Here is a 17,029-nt window from a genome sequence, read left to right as displayed (position 1 = left end):
TGGATGAAGTCTTCACACACTCAGCAAAAAGATGATTTCTAGTTTCCTTTGCATCCGAGCAGAAAATACAGAGATCGTTGGTAACAAGCCCAAATCTTTACAGTCTGTCCCTAGTGGGGAGACGATCCAAAATAACCATCCAGGAAATTATGTTGTACTTCGGGACATGGAGAGGGTACCAGATCAATTTATGCCAAGGAACTTTAGTGTCTTTAGGACGGATCTCTTCCCAAATTTCTTTTGTACTTTTTGATGCTGAGATCGGAACTGATTTAGCAACACTTCTAATTTTTTGCATTCGCCTAAAGCACCAGCTTGCACTCGAATGTTCATCCATGGTCCAGAAATCTTGCTGCTTAATTATGTAATTATGGATCCACGCAACCCATAGTGAACCTTCCCCCGCGAGTAGCTTCCTGGTAAGATGAATTAGGCATGCCTTATTCCATGTCTTTATGCCCTTTAGTCCGAGGCCTCCTTCGGATTTAGGCTTACAGATTTTCCCCCAACTCACCCTTGCACCATTTGCAGGAATGTTCGAACCTTTCCAGAAAAATCTAGAGCATAATTGTTCAATCTTCTTGATAATGGATTGAGGTAAGACAAAAAATTTGCAACACTATAGAGAACGGTTTTAATAAGCTCAATTCTACCTGCATAGCTCATCTTCTTCCTAGACCATTGATGGAGTCTGCTCTTGATATTGTCAAGAAGAGCTCGACAATCTTTTTCAATTAGTTTTCTTGTGACAAGTGGAACCCCCAAGTAGCGAACAGGCAGTGTACCATGTTTAAAATCAGAATAATTGATGATAAAATCAAGATTATTAGCAGAGATACCAGTAGTGAAAATCTCGCATTTGCTTGCATTAAGCTTCAAACCTGAATACTCATAGAAACAATCCAATGCAATAATAACACCCATAACAGACTCAAGGTTTCATTTGCAAAAAATTAATAAATCATCAGCAAATGACAAGTGAGTAAGACCAATTTTTTTGCATTTAAGATGAAAGGCAAAAATCCCTCTGATAGCAGCATTATCGAGAATATTAGAGAGGATGTTCATTACCAGAACGAACAACATAGGAGATAGAGGGTCTCCTTGTCTGATTCCCTTAGCTCCCTTGAAATATCCAACCAAGCTTCCAATTGAGAGCAATGGAGTATCTAGCGTCCGTATAACAAGATACAATCCATTCAATGACTAAAGGAGGTAAATCCAAAGCTTTAAGAACAGCATGAATGAAGTCCCAATTGATGGAGTCGAAAGCTTTTTGAAGATCAATTTTAAGTGCACACCTCGGCGAAATGATCTTCCTCCCATATCCTTTAACAATTTCCTGAGCGAGAAGAGTATTGTCAACAATATTCCTGTCTTTGACAAAGGCAAATTGATTAGGAGCAATAATCCTTGGCAGCAGATTTGTCATTCTGTTAGCAAGAATTTTTTGTGATTGTCTTGTAAATAACTGAACAACATGAAATTGGACGGAAGTCAGATACTTTGCTAGGATTCAGCTTTTTTGGAATCAACACAATAACTGTTGCATTAAAGGCTGGGTAGATATAAGATTCTTGGAAGAAGTACTTAATAGCCTTAATAACATCATTGCCCACCACTGACCAAGCTTTCTTGAAAAATAGAGAAGTAAAATCGTCGGGGCCGGGGGCCTTGTCGTTGCCTTGACTGAAAATAACATCTCTGATCTCATCACTAGTAACTTCCTTGATAAGGTATTCGGAATCTCCAAAGGAAGAAATAGGCTGCATCAGATCTTTATGAAGTGTAGGAGGATATTCTTTAACATTAGGATCCTTGGAGCCTAAAAGATTTTTGAAATACTCTATTATTTCCGAGGACATTTCATCAAATGATTCTAGTTTTTCCCCCCGACTGTTGACAAGGGCTCTTATAGTTTGTCTCTTGTTCTTTGTAGCAATGATTGAGTGAAAGAACTTTGTGCATTTGTCACCCTCCTTAAGCCAATGCAATTTAGCCTTTTGTTTTAAAAACATGGACTCAACTTCTTGTAAAGAGTTGAGCTCTCTCTTCAACTCAAGTTCTTTTCCTATGGAATCAACACCTCTTAAAGTAAGAATTTGCTATCTTTCGAGTTCTTCTCTTTTTTGTCTAACTCGAGCCGTGATGTCACTGAAGTAGTCTTTATTGAGCCGTTTAAGATTGACTTTGAGACGTTTAAGCTTTAAGAATAAAGACTTCATAGGATTGCCTTGTGCTGCCATACTCCATGATTGACTAACAATATTAATAAATTCAGGATGAAGAGTCCATCAATTGAAGAATTTGAAGGGTTTGGGTTGATTTAAGTGAGCCTCTTTGTGAAGATCAACCACTTCCATAAAATGGTCTGAAGGACAAGGTGCTAAGAACTCCACAGAGGAGAGAGGAAAAGATTTGAACCAAATGGGATTGATGAGAACTCTGTCAAGCTTTCGAGCAAGGTAATTGTCACTTTGTTTGTTGCTCCAAGAGAATGTAGGACCAAAGTAAGAGTGATCTTGTAAATGTAAGTCATGAGTGATTTCTTGAAAATCTAACATATCAGAAGAGGTGAACATACCCATAATCTCTTGGTTAGTGCTATCATAATTGTTCAAGGTGACATTAAAATCCCCTCCCAAGAGCCAAGGGATGTCACTAAAATTTGAATCGAGATGTCGGAGTTCTTGCCAAAGTTGCCTTATAGTAATACCGTTATTACTACCATAGATTGCGATGATGATGAAATGAGCATTTTTAAACAAACCTTTGACAGTGATACTCTGATCTGTTGCATTACATAAGGAGAAATCCAGTCCATTCCTCCACAAAAACCATATTCTTCCATTTACTGCAAATTCATAGTTGGTGAGAACATTCGAATTCTCAAAAGAAGTTGCTAAAATATTAGTTGATTTTTCTACTTTCACTCGAGTTTCCATCAAGCAAAGAATATCTACATTATTCTGGGTTGCCCTTCGAAGCACTTGGCCTTGTTTAAGAGGATTATTCAATCCTCTTACATTCCATAAGGAAATAATCATTTCCTTGGGATGAGGAGCCTGAATCCCCTCCCTTGCTTCCTCCTAATGAACCCTTAGATTTGTCAAGATGTGTCTTCTTTTTAGTTCTGAGTTCTTTTATCAATTCTTCAACACCAGAAGCTGTTGCTTTAACTTTTTTACCTTGATTCTCTGCAGTAGATTGTGCCTCATCAATCGTGCTTAGAAGTTCAAATTTGTTGCTTGACCTTGTTAATGCATTTTGAACCTTAGCAGGCCTTCCTCTAACTTTTTTATTGATAATTGTAGGAGCAGAAATACAATCAGCAGAGCTGCGTAAAAGCTCTGGAAGTTTCAGATTTTCTACAACATTAAGATCAGAAGCAGTTTCTTGAGCGATAACAGTGGTAGTAGAGGAGTCTGGTTTTATGGGAACACCCGAATCATCAGGGTCATCTCCTGAGTGTTGCACCTCTAAACTGATTTGATTTCCTGTATCATTATCCTCTAATGATTGGTACGAATAAGGTTTTGAACCATCAACCTTTAAAATTTGATTTCTTTCAGGACAAGCAGCTTCAGGAACCAGGGAGGTTGAAGTGACAACATCTTTTTTCCTCCAGACCATTGTTGATGCTTGAGAATTAGGATTATGCTTGCATCCTTTAACATTATGACCAAAAATATTGTAATTTTTGCAGCTAGGAGGCATCAACGGCACTTCAACCGCAATCGAAGTTGTTTGGCCATTATTTAGAACAATATCTATAAACTTAGGAATTGTATCAGATGCACCAATTTCAACACACACTTTGGCAAATTCTAATCTAGATTTCGTGGCAGTGATAGAATCCATTGAGAGTGGGTAACCTATGGCACTTGAAATATAGCTAAGGCCTTCGCAAGAGAACAATTCTAAAGGAACGTTAAACAAGTGTACCCATATAGGAATTCTAGATAAGTCGAAATGCAATTTTTCCATGTTTGGAACCCATTTCCTTAGGATTAAAGGTTTATTGAAGATATGCCAAGGGCCATTCTCCAATACCCAGTCCCGTGCTTGTTCCGAACTAAACGAAAATAGGTAAAGGTTATTATCTGCATAGCTGACCTGCAATTTTGCTCCTTGTAAGGGTTTTCTCCACAGAGAATCGTGAATTTGTTGCAGAGAAGCAAGTTTGGGAGCAACTCCTAAGAATTGCCCAACAAGCGAGAGTCTCCATTCAGCAATTCCATCTTCGAACACTTCAGGCAGAAGATGAACAGTTGGAATTCCATCTCGAGAATTTGGGGGAAAATATTGTAACTGGTTTCCAGTAGAGCACGAGAACAACTTGCGCCAGTTCATTAATAAACCGTGAGAAATTTGAACAGGCTTCTTAGATCACTTTGCATATAAATTGCTTATTTCCCGGCCGGAAATCGGTCGAACAGGAACTCGTCTTCAATCCTTCTTCTCCATCTTTACCGCTGACCTGCTTTGCTTCAATAAAGGACAACAATAACGTTATCAAAGGTGGTACTTGATATCTCTCCGGAGCCCCTCGGGTAAGTTTCGGATCATCTCGCATTCGTCGACACCGCGCATCGCAGCCCACCGTTGCTGCTCGTAGTTGCGGACCCTTTGTCGGAACCCAGAAGGCAAGCACCTCTTCCTCATCCACCACTCTATATTCCTCATCTTTAACTACATCGCTTGTTTCTTGGACATTGTTGCATAAATAAACACCTTCACAACACCAATCCTTTTATAATCAACTAAAATGTTGGATTTTCCCAACATATTTATAAATTCTTCTCCTATCCACATACAGAGACAAATCCATCCACCTACTACTTACTATCATTGAAAACCCTATTTTTTTCAGGGTGATACGAGCCCGCGAATTATCGAGATCAAGCAAGTAGCATGCCTGCCCAGTGCTCACTTGGGATCCTATATATTTGCTATACTAAGCCAAATTTGTTTTCTTTCTTTATGCAAGAGGGTTAAGCCATATCATTCGTACATAATCACTCACTGCACGAATTAAACAAAAAAAGTGGTAGTTGGCAGATGGACGATTCAATACTTACAGTTAGTTCATCGACGTCTATCAACAAGAACATCAGAGAAGGGTGTTTCTCCGAGAGCTCACAATAAAATGGTGCAAGCACTCTACAAGGCCCGCACCATGTTGCGCTGAAGTTTGCTATTACCTGATTAATCATTAGGCTTTAGACATGCGATAAATCAAGGCTTTCATAGACAACAAATTCTCCAGTAAACATGACAGGCGTAGGAGTAAACAAAGAGCAAGCAGTCTTTCCAGGAAAAGACAAATGAAAGAAGTAATCAATCTATAAGGACTCGATGATATTTTAAGCAAATGTAGCCACCTTATCAATGTAAAACGAAATGTACTTGAAAAATTTACAATCCACTGAATCCAGGCAAATTACAGAGTAAACCAAAATTTTACAGGGCCTCATCCAACTTAAAACTAATGAAAGGAAGAAGAAAATAAAATCACAGAACTTTCATCATTACATGAAATCATGTTCTTAGTTATTATGTTTCATCTTAGTGGAAAAAAATATTTTACGGAGCTTTTCCAAACTAAGAATCAGTTATTGTCGATGAGTTCTTTAGAGGGGGACTTCCATGGTAAACACATTGTATCATCATAGATAAAGCTATCCGGATGTAGAATTCTCATGTGTGAGATCTTATTAAAACATATAGGTATTTACTCCAAAAGGGCATAGAAATTAACATGTAACAAAAAGAGATATAACATGACATTAAACAAAGAGAGGTCATTAGATGGGAAAATCCTTTAGCGTAGTTACTACTGCTCCGTTACCTCACCTGAGTTGAAAGTAAAAAGAAACTTACAATCTTGCCATCTCTCTTTGCTTTGGACAACTTCTGATTCCAATCCTCTTTGGAGGTAACACGGTGCACATTTCCACCAACAAACTCAACAGCCTGATCTGAATCAGTGTCATCAGAGTTATCCTACAAGTATCACAGGTATTATACAACTTCAACAAGGTAGTAACTGATAACAGATGCAGGATTGCAAAGTGTTGAGGCAAAAAAATGTCAGTATAGACAAAACCGTTATTTTTGTTAGTTAAAAGAAACATCATTAACAAAACCACAACCATTCAACTCATCATAGTGTTCTGAACGACGTTCTTGAATTGGACCCCATTCCCCAAACCAAGGCATTAGAATCCTGGGGCACACTCTCTAAGACGTTAGAACTATCACTAGTATATTGAAATGCTTGGTTTCTTTTCTATAAATAAAAGTTAAATGGAATTTTTAAAATAAAAAAAGTCATAGTTAGCCAACAAAGAGGTCTAGAAAACCAGTTCACCAGACGAACTACAAAATATACCATATACTAAAAACATGTACAAAATAACAATTTTACATATAAAGTGTATCGTTTCAGTCTATTATTAACAGTTAGCATCAAACACTAAAAAAGAAAAGAACAAAAATCTCATGGTTTCATAAGAACATAAACAAATTCAATTTCAGTTTTCAGTAAACGGTAGGAGCTATGTATTCTTCTTCTCAGAGCTCTCGAAATTCTAGTTTTCTTATTCAAAGCTGTTGAACAATCATCATATGACATTGTACCTTTACATAAAAAAAAAATCACATGTCCTATAATGCAAGTAAAATATCAGAAAACGTTAATTTTAAAACGTTTCAGATTTCATGGTTTGTTTAATTAAAGATTCATTACATTTTGGCCAACAATATTCTTTCATCTGATACATTATGCAGTCATTAAAAATTTGAAAGACTAAAAAAAGTGTATACATACAGGGATAGGATCATGTTACACAATGTAAAACTCTTTTAATTTTACATAGATTTAGGATCGTAAGATGAGTGAAATCAAATTGTTGAAATTAGAAGTAGGAAATGTGAATATATTTACTGGGGAAAAAAGAGTCAATTTGAATCATTATTTTCACTAATCCAGAGATCCTAAATCTGTGTAAAACTAAAGAGTTTTACATTGAGTAATATATATATATATATATAGCACGTACCCTAGAGAAGCAATGTCCCATATTTTAAAAATTGCCAAAATGCCAACAGCAGCAATGGATAAGCACCCTGAAAGCTGGAAAAACATCAAAGTCAAGAAATCACAGACTAAGTACATGGCAAAGAAACAATTTGACTATCAATTAATATATATAAAAACTAACATTAAAACAAGTTAGATTAAATCCATTTAACTTCCACACCTACAATAAACTTCAAAAGGCATGTATTTACATTTCTGAACAAGTTACAATCCATTCAGATTCCCAAACGCAGAAATTAGCAGAATCGTGATGTTTTCTTTCTCAAATCTTTCCCAAAAAAAGGAAGCCCCAAGTCACAACGTAACAACAATTCCAACCCACCTCCGACATATCGGCATAGCTCTTTTTTCACTTGAATTATCAGAATTTTGATCTTTTAACAAAAAACAAGAAAGGAGAGACAGCAGTAAAAGAGTAATCTGAAAGCAGTCCATAAAGGGAAACAGAGAGAAAAGGGCAGTAAGGAATGCATGCTAAGAAAATTAAATAAAAAAATGTATCGATTACCAGCTCGGGACAAAGGGACGGCTAATTCACCTGTAAAAATGAAGGCTTGATTTTTCCGATCAGATTATCGACCAACTATAATCAGTGAAACATTATAGTTTTATAGGCTCAAATTTGAAGTAGAAATTGAAGGGAGAAGCACCAAGCAGAAAAAAGAAATTTGGGTACAAAAAGCTGTTGAAATTCCGGAGCATGTTTTGCTTTTCACTGCTGACAATAATTTCATGGATAAATTCCATATTTAGTACCTCAATTATTATCTCTACTCCGTTTTAGTCATCAAACTATTTTTTAAAAAAAATCATACCTAATGCTTAGTTTTGGTTTTATTTTGATCATCCGCCGTTAAAAAATTAATAGTGATACTTATGTGTCACTATAACGTAATGTCAAATCATCATTGAAAAATAAAAAATGACACGTCAATAGTTTTGTTAATTTTTTTTAACGGTGAGTAATCTAAATGAAATCAAAACGTAACGTTAATTGTGATTTTGAAGAAAAAATAGTTGAAATCAAAACTCGATTAGATACTGACCGTCCGTATTTGCATATGCCTTTGAGACGAGTAGGTACATTCTATATATGTCCATAGCTGCAAAGCAATGAACTTGGTATATTTCCTTAGGATCCTTATAATGCTCCTTGGTTTTTTTCCCTTCCCATATGTTCATCGTATGAATTCACAAGTTAGCCAACAAAAGCGACGTCTATAGCCTCAGAATAGTGCTTCCGGAACTTTTGACCGGCATGCTGCCGATCTCTCATGGTCGAAACATCGTCCGGGAGGTACTAACTATTATATATTTATGTTAAGTGCGACATAGACCAGAGGATGAGTGCACACTCTTTATATAAAATTAATGAGGCATTAACAAACAGACAAATTCATCATCCCAATCTCAATCATATATTAAAATACAAAACAGAATCCAATCAAAGATGTTGCCAGACATTTCTTTGATTCAATAATTGAAACAGAAGCAAAACTCGGGAATCTATCGTCTCCATCGTAATCGAAGACACAACCAGCCAACTTAAAAGACGAGAGACGACCCATGTGCTTCTTCGGATACTCTGACCCGAAATAAAAGAATATAATAAACCCGACCTGACTCGACCTGCACTATATGCTTCATGTAAAGGAATCAAACTAAACATATGACACAGACCCCCATAAAACTCAGAAAAACCCTCACCATCATATATATATATATATATATATATATATATATATATATATATATATATATATATATTTCACTCCTTAACCTACTAATCATATGAATAAATCCAATGAATGTATTAAAAGTTGACAGCAAAACTGAGTACTGACTTCACCAAATCTAGACTCCAAGACCCAATTTTCTTTTTTTCAATCGGAAAAACAGTTGAATGATGGAAATCCCATCGCCGGCTGCAGCTGCAACTGTTAGCCTAGTCTTTACGAGTTACACGGACGGAACCAATATGTATCAGAAGATATAGCTGGCTTATGAAATCCTGGAGCACGGTAGAAACAATTCCAGATGGTTTTCAGGTTTGATTCTTAGCGTCCGGTTTTTGGACGTTTCATTCCGCTTGAATTAAAAGGAGAAACGCCGCCACTTGGACCAGGACTATCTTCTCTGAAATTCGAGTTTAGCATTGCCAGCTCGCGCAGCTGCTGTCTCTTGATAAAATCTTGCGACTCATCCTGCATATGACGTTATGAAGTTCAGAAAAGAATACACGGATAAAAATATATTAACATCAACAGTTCAACACCATGATGCCTGCAAATTGATAACGGCCGAGGAGAATGGATGCAAAAGTGCTCTGCACTGCAACCATGAGGATAACAAAAGTAGGTAGGTGGAAGAGAGGAAGATTACTGTACGTACAATGGGTTTAAGTAACTCCTCCATGATTTCCTGTGCCTGTCTAAGCCTTGTATCAACAATATTAGCAGGCAAATCAGCCTCGATTAAGATGTGGAGTGGATCGTTCAGGTGCTCATATCCTGGTCTGCCTCTCAGCTTCTCTTCCTTCATATGGGAAAAGATGAGGAATTATTAAAAAAAATCAATTTTTTTTCAGGAAAATTCGTAGGAAAAAAAAGGGGGCTATTAAAGATATAAAAAGCTAATGGTATTGGACCTAAACAACAACAACAATAGTTCATATAATTTGTAGCTTTACCTTGTCCGGATCCTTTATTGATCCTTTGCCTCTGATGTATACTCGGCAGCCAGTAGTAGCTTCCACCCGCTTTAATGAATTTCCTCTGGGGCCTAGAAGTCGTCCAACAAAATTGAACTAACAACGAAAAAAAGACTTCTAAACCCCAATTCTCACAACAGATTTGTCTCATTCGATTGAAATATGAAAATTATAATCAATAAAATTTTAATCCAACGCACTAGCAGCTATCTACGGCTTACGTTTGGATATGAATCAACAGGAATTTCAAGACGCAAAATCCTCTTCACAGTGTATGAACTAGGACTTGCAGGGGCACCTTGCCAGTCCATTGACATCCCCGGTGGTCGGCTCAATCTCTGTCAAAATAAAAACAAAAACATGGTGACACAAAAGAACAGAAGGCTCAATCCAAGAAACAGGAAACAAACATATTTAGACGAGTTTAAGCTTCTGCAATTCATCCGCGTTAAGAGGATACCATTGGCAAGCACAGCAATTTGAACAGGAAATAGATTAAGTTCTCATCCGAGTTACTTACGATGGTCCAACATTGAGTAAAATATTGGAGATTAAAAAATCATTGTGTATGAGTCATCAACCAAATACAAAGAGGATCAATATAAAACTCGGATGTTCACCTTTTGGTAGGAATGCTTTCATTTGGTGACAATTAGGGCATTTTCCTTATTCTTGTTTAACTAACAGAACTTAGCAACTAAAATCGAAATCCATAGTTTTAGAACAGTTGCTTAGCCAACGAAGATATGAACTCTTCCAGGAACCATTATCACGTAAATCGTGTTAAACCAAGACCAATCAATATCCGAATGTTTTGGTCTACTAATAAAGCAAGAGAACTTCAAACAATAAAAATGTGAATGATAATATATATATTCAAAATGAAGAAACAAAAGCTAAAAGATTTAAGAATAGTAACCTCTTGGGAAAGACTATTCCAGCCGCCTAATCCTCTCCCATAAACATTTGACATAAGGTTCGAAGAAGCCATGGGACTGGGGCTTCTATGCCTCATCCGGTCAAAGTCACCAAATCCCTGGTTAGACATCAGTCCTGAGACCCGAAATATCTCTGCATATAGAGACCACATATGAAAACATATCAATGCATGAAAGGAACATAACATCCAAAATCAAAATAACCATTTCGAGGCAAAATGATAATAAAACTTAAAAAAGAAACATAGAGTGCTAATACATCCTACGGTCCGAAAAATGTACACACTTTCACCTACTCTACCTATGGTGCCGCATCTACTTCACATCTATGCCAGCTTTTCCATATTAGACGAATTTTCTTCTCAAGACATGAGTAATACTTGAAATGCAATAACCTTTCTAAGCCCAAACTTAAGAATCTTTTCCAATTTATATTCGAATACATAGCACGCGAACAGAAAGGTGAAAATAATCACACCATTTAACTAAAACAGCAGTGAACACCAAGTGACTCAAGACTTTGTCCCAGCTGAAGACGACAGTATCTCGTATACAATTCACCTAAAACAACAATGATCACCGAGTGATCGATGTGTAGTGAACAACTAATCCCAGTGAAGGCACCATCCAAAACACAATGCTGCGATGAAAGCTAGTCAGGTTCTAGTATTGGACCACACAGCAAACTAACAAATATAGGGTTAATTACATGGTCGAACCAATACCATAACCACCAAGGGAATAGGTACTAGAAAAAGGCAAACTTGAAAATCTCATCACTACATTCAATTAGACTGACCTACCATTGGTAACTAAAACACATACAATAATTAAAAAAAAACCTAGATCCAGGAGTGACAAGAGTAAAGAATTAACCTTGATTTAGCAGGCGGCTACATATAGGAAGGACTTGCATGAAATGTCCAAGCTTTTGATGCTCTGCCAACAGTTCTGATAAGTACTGACTGAGGAAAAGCAAAAAAGAAAAAGAACACAAAAATTCCAAACAGATTAAAAATTGTCCAACACCCAAAAGGAAAAAAAAGAAGGAAGAATCAGAATTGAAGAAAACAAGTTTAAGTTAAAATAAAATAAAACTTGTGTGTAAGTTTACCTGTCAGCATCTGGGGTGGTTCTGATCTGAGGAGAAGCAGCTCTGGCAGGAGAAAAGTTGGGATTATAGATACCCGACATACTAGTTTAGCCTTTGGGGATTCAATTCTTTATAAATGAATGATCTTTTTAGTTTAAAAGAAAGAAAAAAGATTTCCCAATTTGAGCAGGATAAAGAAAGAAGAACACAACACCATCAATAAGAGAGGTGTGTAATAAGAGGCAACAATATTATTTATATATATAATAAAAAAATAACAAAAAAATGAAAATTTATGGACAGCACTGTGTGTCAAATTAGTAGAAAAGGAGTCCACATTTTAAAAAATTCATAATTTTCCTCCATTGTCGGAAGTTAACTCTGCAAAGACGGTTATTTTTTTATGCTCTTTTTCCTAGAAAAAGTGACAGTGTGGGATTATTAGGCCAGAAGAAGAGTAGGAGAAGAGAAAGGCAGTGTCTTTACTATTCCCTGTGGTGGGTGGGGAAGTTAGAGGATGTGGAGGGATGCAGAGAAGTGAAGAGATGGATAGGACACGTGTCAATCATGCAAAGGATCACAAAATGTTTGGACCCCACGGAGAAGGAAGAGGCCAATGGGGGAATTATAGTGATTGTTTGGTAATGCCAAATGCCAACGAAGTCTTAGCTGCCCCCGGCTACCCGCTCCTCTAGGATACCTTTGGCCTTAGCTGCTTGCTGTTTCTTTTATTTTATTTTGGCTTAATTATAAAATAAGTGTCCAAACTATAGAGTTTTTCACAAATAGGTGCCCAAACATATTTTTTGAATGATCAGATGTCTAACGTTACAAACGTTATCACTTTAGGTGTTCAAGCCATAATTGCTATTAATTTTCTCAGTTAGGTGACACATGTTAATTCTAGTAATTTTGAAAATTTTAAAAAATATTATTATATTTATTAAAAAAACCTAATTTCTCTTAAGTTAAAAAAACTCAAATTCCTAAAAATTCTAAATTTCTAACCCTAACCCACCATCATCGCTCTTGTTGACTATGACCACCGTCGTCGACGTAGTTTCTTCCATCTTTCTAGTCATACGTCGTCGTAGTTGTCATCGATTGGGCGTATGGATCACGTAGGATCACGATTTTCAGCCTAGAGTTCATGGGATACAAAACACCAATACAACTATAATATGATTAAATAATAAGATTTAAAATGATCAAATAGTAGAAAAAACACATGTAAACTTACTCAAAATATAAGAAATTATAATAGGATTTAACCTCAAATTTTAACGATTATTGTTCAGATTAAGATAAAAATAAAAGGGTAGAAAGTCATAAAATCAGAAAGCAGAGTAAATTTATAATTTATGTATAATGTATGAAGTAATAAAGGAAATTTACCTTTTTGTGTAACTATTAATATTTCACTTATTGGTTGGTTAATATAGATAGAGTATTAGAGACTTATTACGGTAACGCTCTTCCCATTTTACGTGACGTAATGTCACCAACTTTATATTACATTTGGGTGATTGGGATTACTAAATTTAGTAATAGCTTTTATTTCATCCTATTTTATTGGATATTGTACTTGCGGTACACGTCTTGTTTCAAAACTAAAAGTTGAAAATACATGTAAAAAAATCAATAAAGTAACTTTTAAATATATATTTTAAAAAATTTAACCAACTATAGACTATTTGAAATTCCAATCACACACACATTATTGAAAGTTGAGTTGGTCTCCTTTAATATGTGTGCAGATATAGAAAAAGCGGTCTCGACTCTCGACTATTCGACGTTATTCTTTTGAGTCTCTTAATTTTTAAAATTTATAAAAGGGTCATTCGACTATTCATTTTGTCCCAAACTCGTCCGCTTCCGTTAAAAAGTTGATGACGATTTGAGTTGGACGTTACTCTATTTGACTGAGATACGATCAAATCTGGTCTCAGGATCTCAAACGACTATTATATCTCATTCAATTTGTTAATGTCCAACTCAAGTTGTCGTCAAATTTTTAACGAAAAATGACGAGTTTGGAACACAATCAATTGTCAGGTGACCATTTTATAACTTTTAATAGTCGATGACTCAAAAAATGATGTCCTATAGTTTAGGGAACTTTTTGTAACTTTTAATAATCGAGTGACTCAATAAAGCAACGCCCTATAATCAAGGGATCATTTGTATACTTTATCCATCAAATAAAAAAATTTAGGGTAAAGTACACAAATGATCCTCTGACTATATGATGTTATTTTATTGAGCCTCACAATTATTAAAAGTTATATAATGTTCTCCCAATTATAGGATGTTGCTTTGTTGAGTCCCACGACTATTAAAAGTTATAAAATGGTCACTAGACTATTTATATGTTCTAAACTCGTCTTTTTTGTTAAACAAATTTATGACAGTCTAAGCTGGACGCTTAACCAGTTGAGTGAGATATAATAGTTATTTGAGATTTTATTATCATATTTTATCATATTACAGTCAGCAAATTAATATTCAACTTAGACTACCTTCAACTTTTTAACAAAAATAATGAGTCTTGGACATATAAATAGTCAAATGATCATTTTGTAACTTTCAAAAGTTGGAGACTCATTAAAATAATATCATATAACTAATGGATTATTTTATAACTTTTAATAGTTGAGAGACTCAATAAAATAATATCTTACATTTGGGGATCATTTGTGTTCTTTATCCCAAGAAAACTAAGTTAGTTGGTTTAAGGGTAAATTACGTGTTTAACACAAAAATTATTAGTTTTGATATGTTTTAGTACATAAACTTTTAAATTTTTTTCAAAATCATACATAATGTTTAGTTTTGTTTCATTTTAGTATCTCACCTTTAAAAAATTTAGTTTTTGTTTCATTTTAGTACAACTGTTCAAAATTTAACGTTAAATTTTTAAAAAATGATAATTTAGATATTAAAACGGACCAAAATTAATAGTTAAAGTACTAAATAGGTAGCTTACCCCTGATTTAACGAGTTGGAAAGCCTATTTCCACAACGGTTGGGCCAAAATCCGGAACTTAATTAGTCCTCGCTCACAGCAGAATCGGAGTTTATTACTCCCCACTTAGAAAACTTGGGAGATCGAAAGTGCAGAAGAATCGAAAATGGCATGGATATGGCTGGAAGCAGCTCTCCCCCTGGGGATCATAGCTGGGATGCTCTGCGTTATGGGCAATGCTCAGTATTTCATCCACAAAACTTATCATGGCCGGGTTCGTTTCCCTTTTTTGATTTCAATTTAAAAAATTTGGATCTATTTATTCATTGGGGTTTCAGTTTTGATTGAAATCGTTTGATGAAACTGAAATTTGAAACAGCCGAAGCACATCGGGAACGATATGTGGGACGTTGCCATGGAAAGAAGAGATAAGAAGCTCATGGAAAATTTCTCTTCCTCCAATTGATCTCTTTTTGGTTTAGTTCTGGTACTTGCTTTTCTCTTCTGTTTAATTTCATCTTTTTAATGTTTTCTCTTTATCTGTATCTCCGGTTTCTCTACTTGTCATTGATTTCATCGGAGATCAACTTATTAGGGTTTTCAATTAATTTCCCCCCAATTTTACTCATTTCTGATTTCAATTCATTTTCCCCATCTGCTGGATATTCCCCCCTCTTATTTGTTTACTCTGCCTAGAAGTCATAGTATACCGATTTTCTTACACTAAACTTTTAATTTTAATATTTCATTACCATCGAAATACATTAATCTATGGACTAAACATCTGTTACAATGATGAGAGCTAAATTTATTAATGGAGTATGTAGTGGAATGTTATTGGACTTTCTCCTGCAAGTTCCCCAGCTCACTCTGGTCTATAAGGACTGTTGCTTTCAGTGAGAGGGGTGTTATGTCCCATGAAAATTTCAAATTCTCGTACATTTTAGATATTTTTTTGTATTTTATATTGATAATCTGTTTTCGCCCCTAAATTTTGTAAGTTTCCGTTTGCATACGTGTGCATGGGATTTTGAAATGATTATAGAGTAGCATGCATTAAAATCTTAGACATAGTTTTGATTTGTTTGTCCATTTCAAATGTGTTGAAGCGTTGGCTTTAGCTCATGAGCTGAATATGTAATTTCTATTTATTTATGGCTTATGTGAATATGACACAATGTGCTTCCTTGTGATTCTGATTTCTGCAAACTTGATTAAGTTAAAGAGCAGTGTTCATTCTATACCATAACTATTAAATTATTTGGCTCTTGAATTATTATTAGTAGTTCATAATTTTTTTAATGATAGTTGTAAATTTTAACTAGAATAACTCATTCTTCTGAAGATTTCTTTTGGTGGTGCTTTGTTTTAGTTACTTTGCATGTTGTACAACTGGAAGGAGACTAGCAATGCCACAAATAAGTCTATGTTTCTTGTGCTCTTTGATGTTTCACTTGCATTTAGCCGCGTGTGCATGCATATATTTTAACGACTACCGCCCTTTTTCTTTCCGTTTGATAAAGGGGGAAATGTGTTTCATCCTGCCTTGTTTGCATATATCTGCCCAGTTTTGCTTTTCGTTGTTCCACACATAGAAGCTCATGTTATTCGGTGTTAAATGTAGGAAACTTGACCCAATGGATCGAGGGAGAAGAAATAAAAGTGCTCTAATGATATTCTGTTCTGCTGAAGAAGACTAAAGAGCATATGAACTTTAGTTCCTTTAACTGTCTTTTTCTCTTGTAATGTTAAAGCATGAACACCTAAAATGTTGCACATTCGACAACTCTCGCAAATGTTTACATTGCTCGACTGGTGTGTGTTTGAGATTTTTTGATTTACAATTCCCTGTGGCATTTTATTTGCTTAGTGTCGCCAGATCATTAAGGGTTTGAATTAATTTTAATAAATCTGAGTTTGAGTCTTCATTTGACAACGTGCAAGTTAGTACTAGGGCTTTAAATAAGACGAGACAGATCGTGAGCTACTCGAGATTGACTCAGTTAAAGCTCGATAAATACTTAACTCGAGTTCTTAACGAGTCAAAACTAGCTATTTGATACTCAATTCGGAAAGCTAACGAGCAACTCAAAATTATAATATATTAAGATTTTATTTTTTTTAAAAAAAAATTATTAAAATTATTAAACATTTGTGTTGATTTTTTTAAAAATGCAATATAAGATTTTCATGTATTTAAAGTTCATGTTCGAATTTT

The 17,029-nt window shown here is 35.3% G+C and overlaps 1 protein-coding gene and 1 long non-coding RNA gene across 2 annotated transcripts; both read right to left on the bottom strand.

Annotated features, from left to right (window-relative positions):
* Positions 1-5,845: 5,845 nt before the first annotated feature.
* Positions 5,846-7,713, bottom strand: LOC120137911. The gene is made up of 3 exons (XR_005517466.1): positions 7,644-7,713; positions 7,065-7,131; positions 5,846-6,006 (listed from the first exon to the last, which is right to left on the bottom strand). It is a non-coding gene; the product is annotated as an uncharacterized LOC120137911 (long non-coding RNA).
* A 787-nt stretch (positions 7,714-8,500) lies between these two features.
* On the bottom strand, positions 8,501-12,025 carry LOC120137910 (KH domain-containing protein At2g38610-like). Its single transcript, XM_039153548.1, has 7 exons — positions 11,868-12,025; positions 11,630-11,718; positions 10,735-10,886; positions 10,037-10,153; positions 9,795-9,911; positions 9,497-9,640; positions 8,501-9,309 (listed from the first exon to the last, which is right to left on the bottom strand). Exons 1-7 carry the CDS (start codon positions 11,945-11,947, stop codon positions 9,163-9,165), a joined length of 846 nt encoding a protein of 281 aa, XP_039009479.1. The 5' UTR covers positions 11,948-12,025; the 3' UTR covers positions 8,501-9,162.
* Positions 12,026-17,029: the final 5,004 nt, after the last annotated feature.

The sequence above is a fragment of the Hibiscus syriacus genome, unplaced genomic scaffold (assembly GCF_006381635.1).
Source record: "Hibiscus syriacus cultivar Baekdansim isolate YM2019G1 unplaced genomic scaffold, ASM638163v2 tig00110676_pilon, whole genome shotgun sequence".
NCBI classification, from domain to species: Eukaryota; Viridiplantae; Streptophyta; class Magnoliopsida; order Malvales; family Malvaceae; genus Hibiscus; species Hibiscus syriacus.
The sequence above is the reverse complement of the archived record's forward strand: the minus strand, read 5'-3'. Positions and strand labels throughout refer to the sequence as shown.

Coding starts and splice junctions, on each gene's coding strand:
- LOC120137910 (XM_039153548.1), bottom strand. CDS start 11,947: ATGTCGGGTATCTATAATCCCAACTTTTCTCCTGCCAGAGCTGCTTCT. Junction 11,719..11,867: donor ACCACCCCAGATGCTGACAG/GTAAACTTACAC, acceptor GCTTTTCCTCAG/TCAGTACTTATCAGAACTGT. Junction 9,641..9,794: donor CAATAAAGGATCCGGACAAG/GTAAAGCTACAA, acceptor TCCCATATGAAG/GAAGAGAAGCTGAGAGGCAG.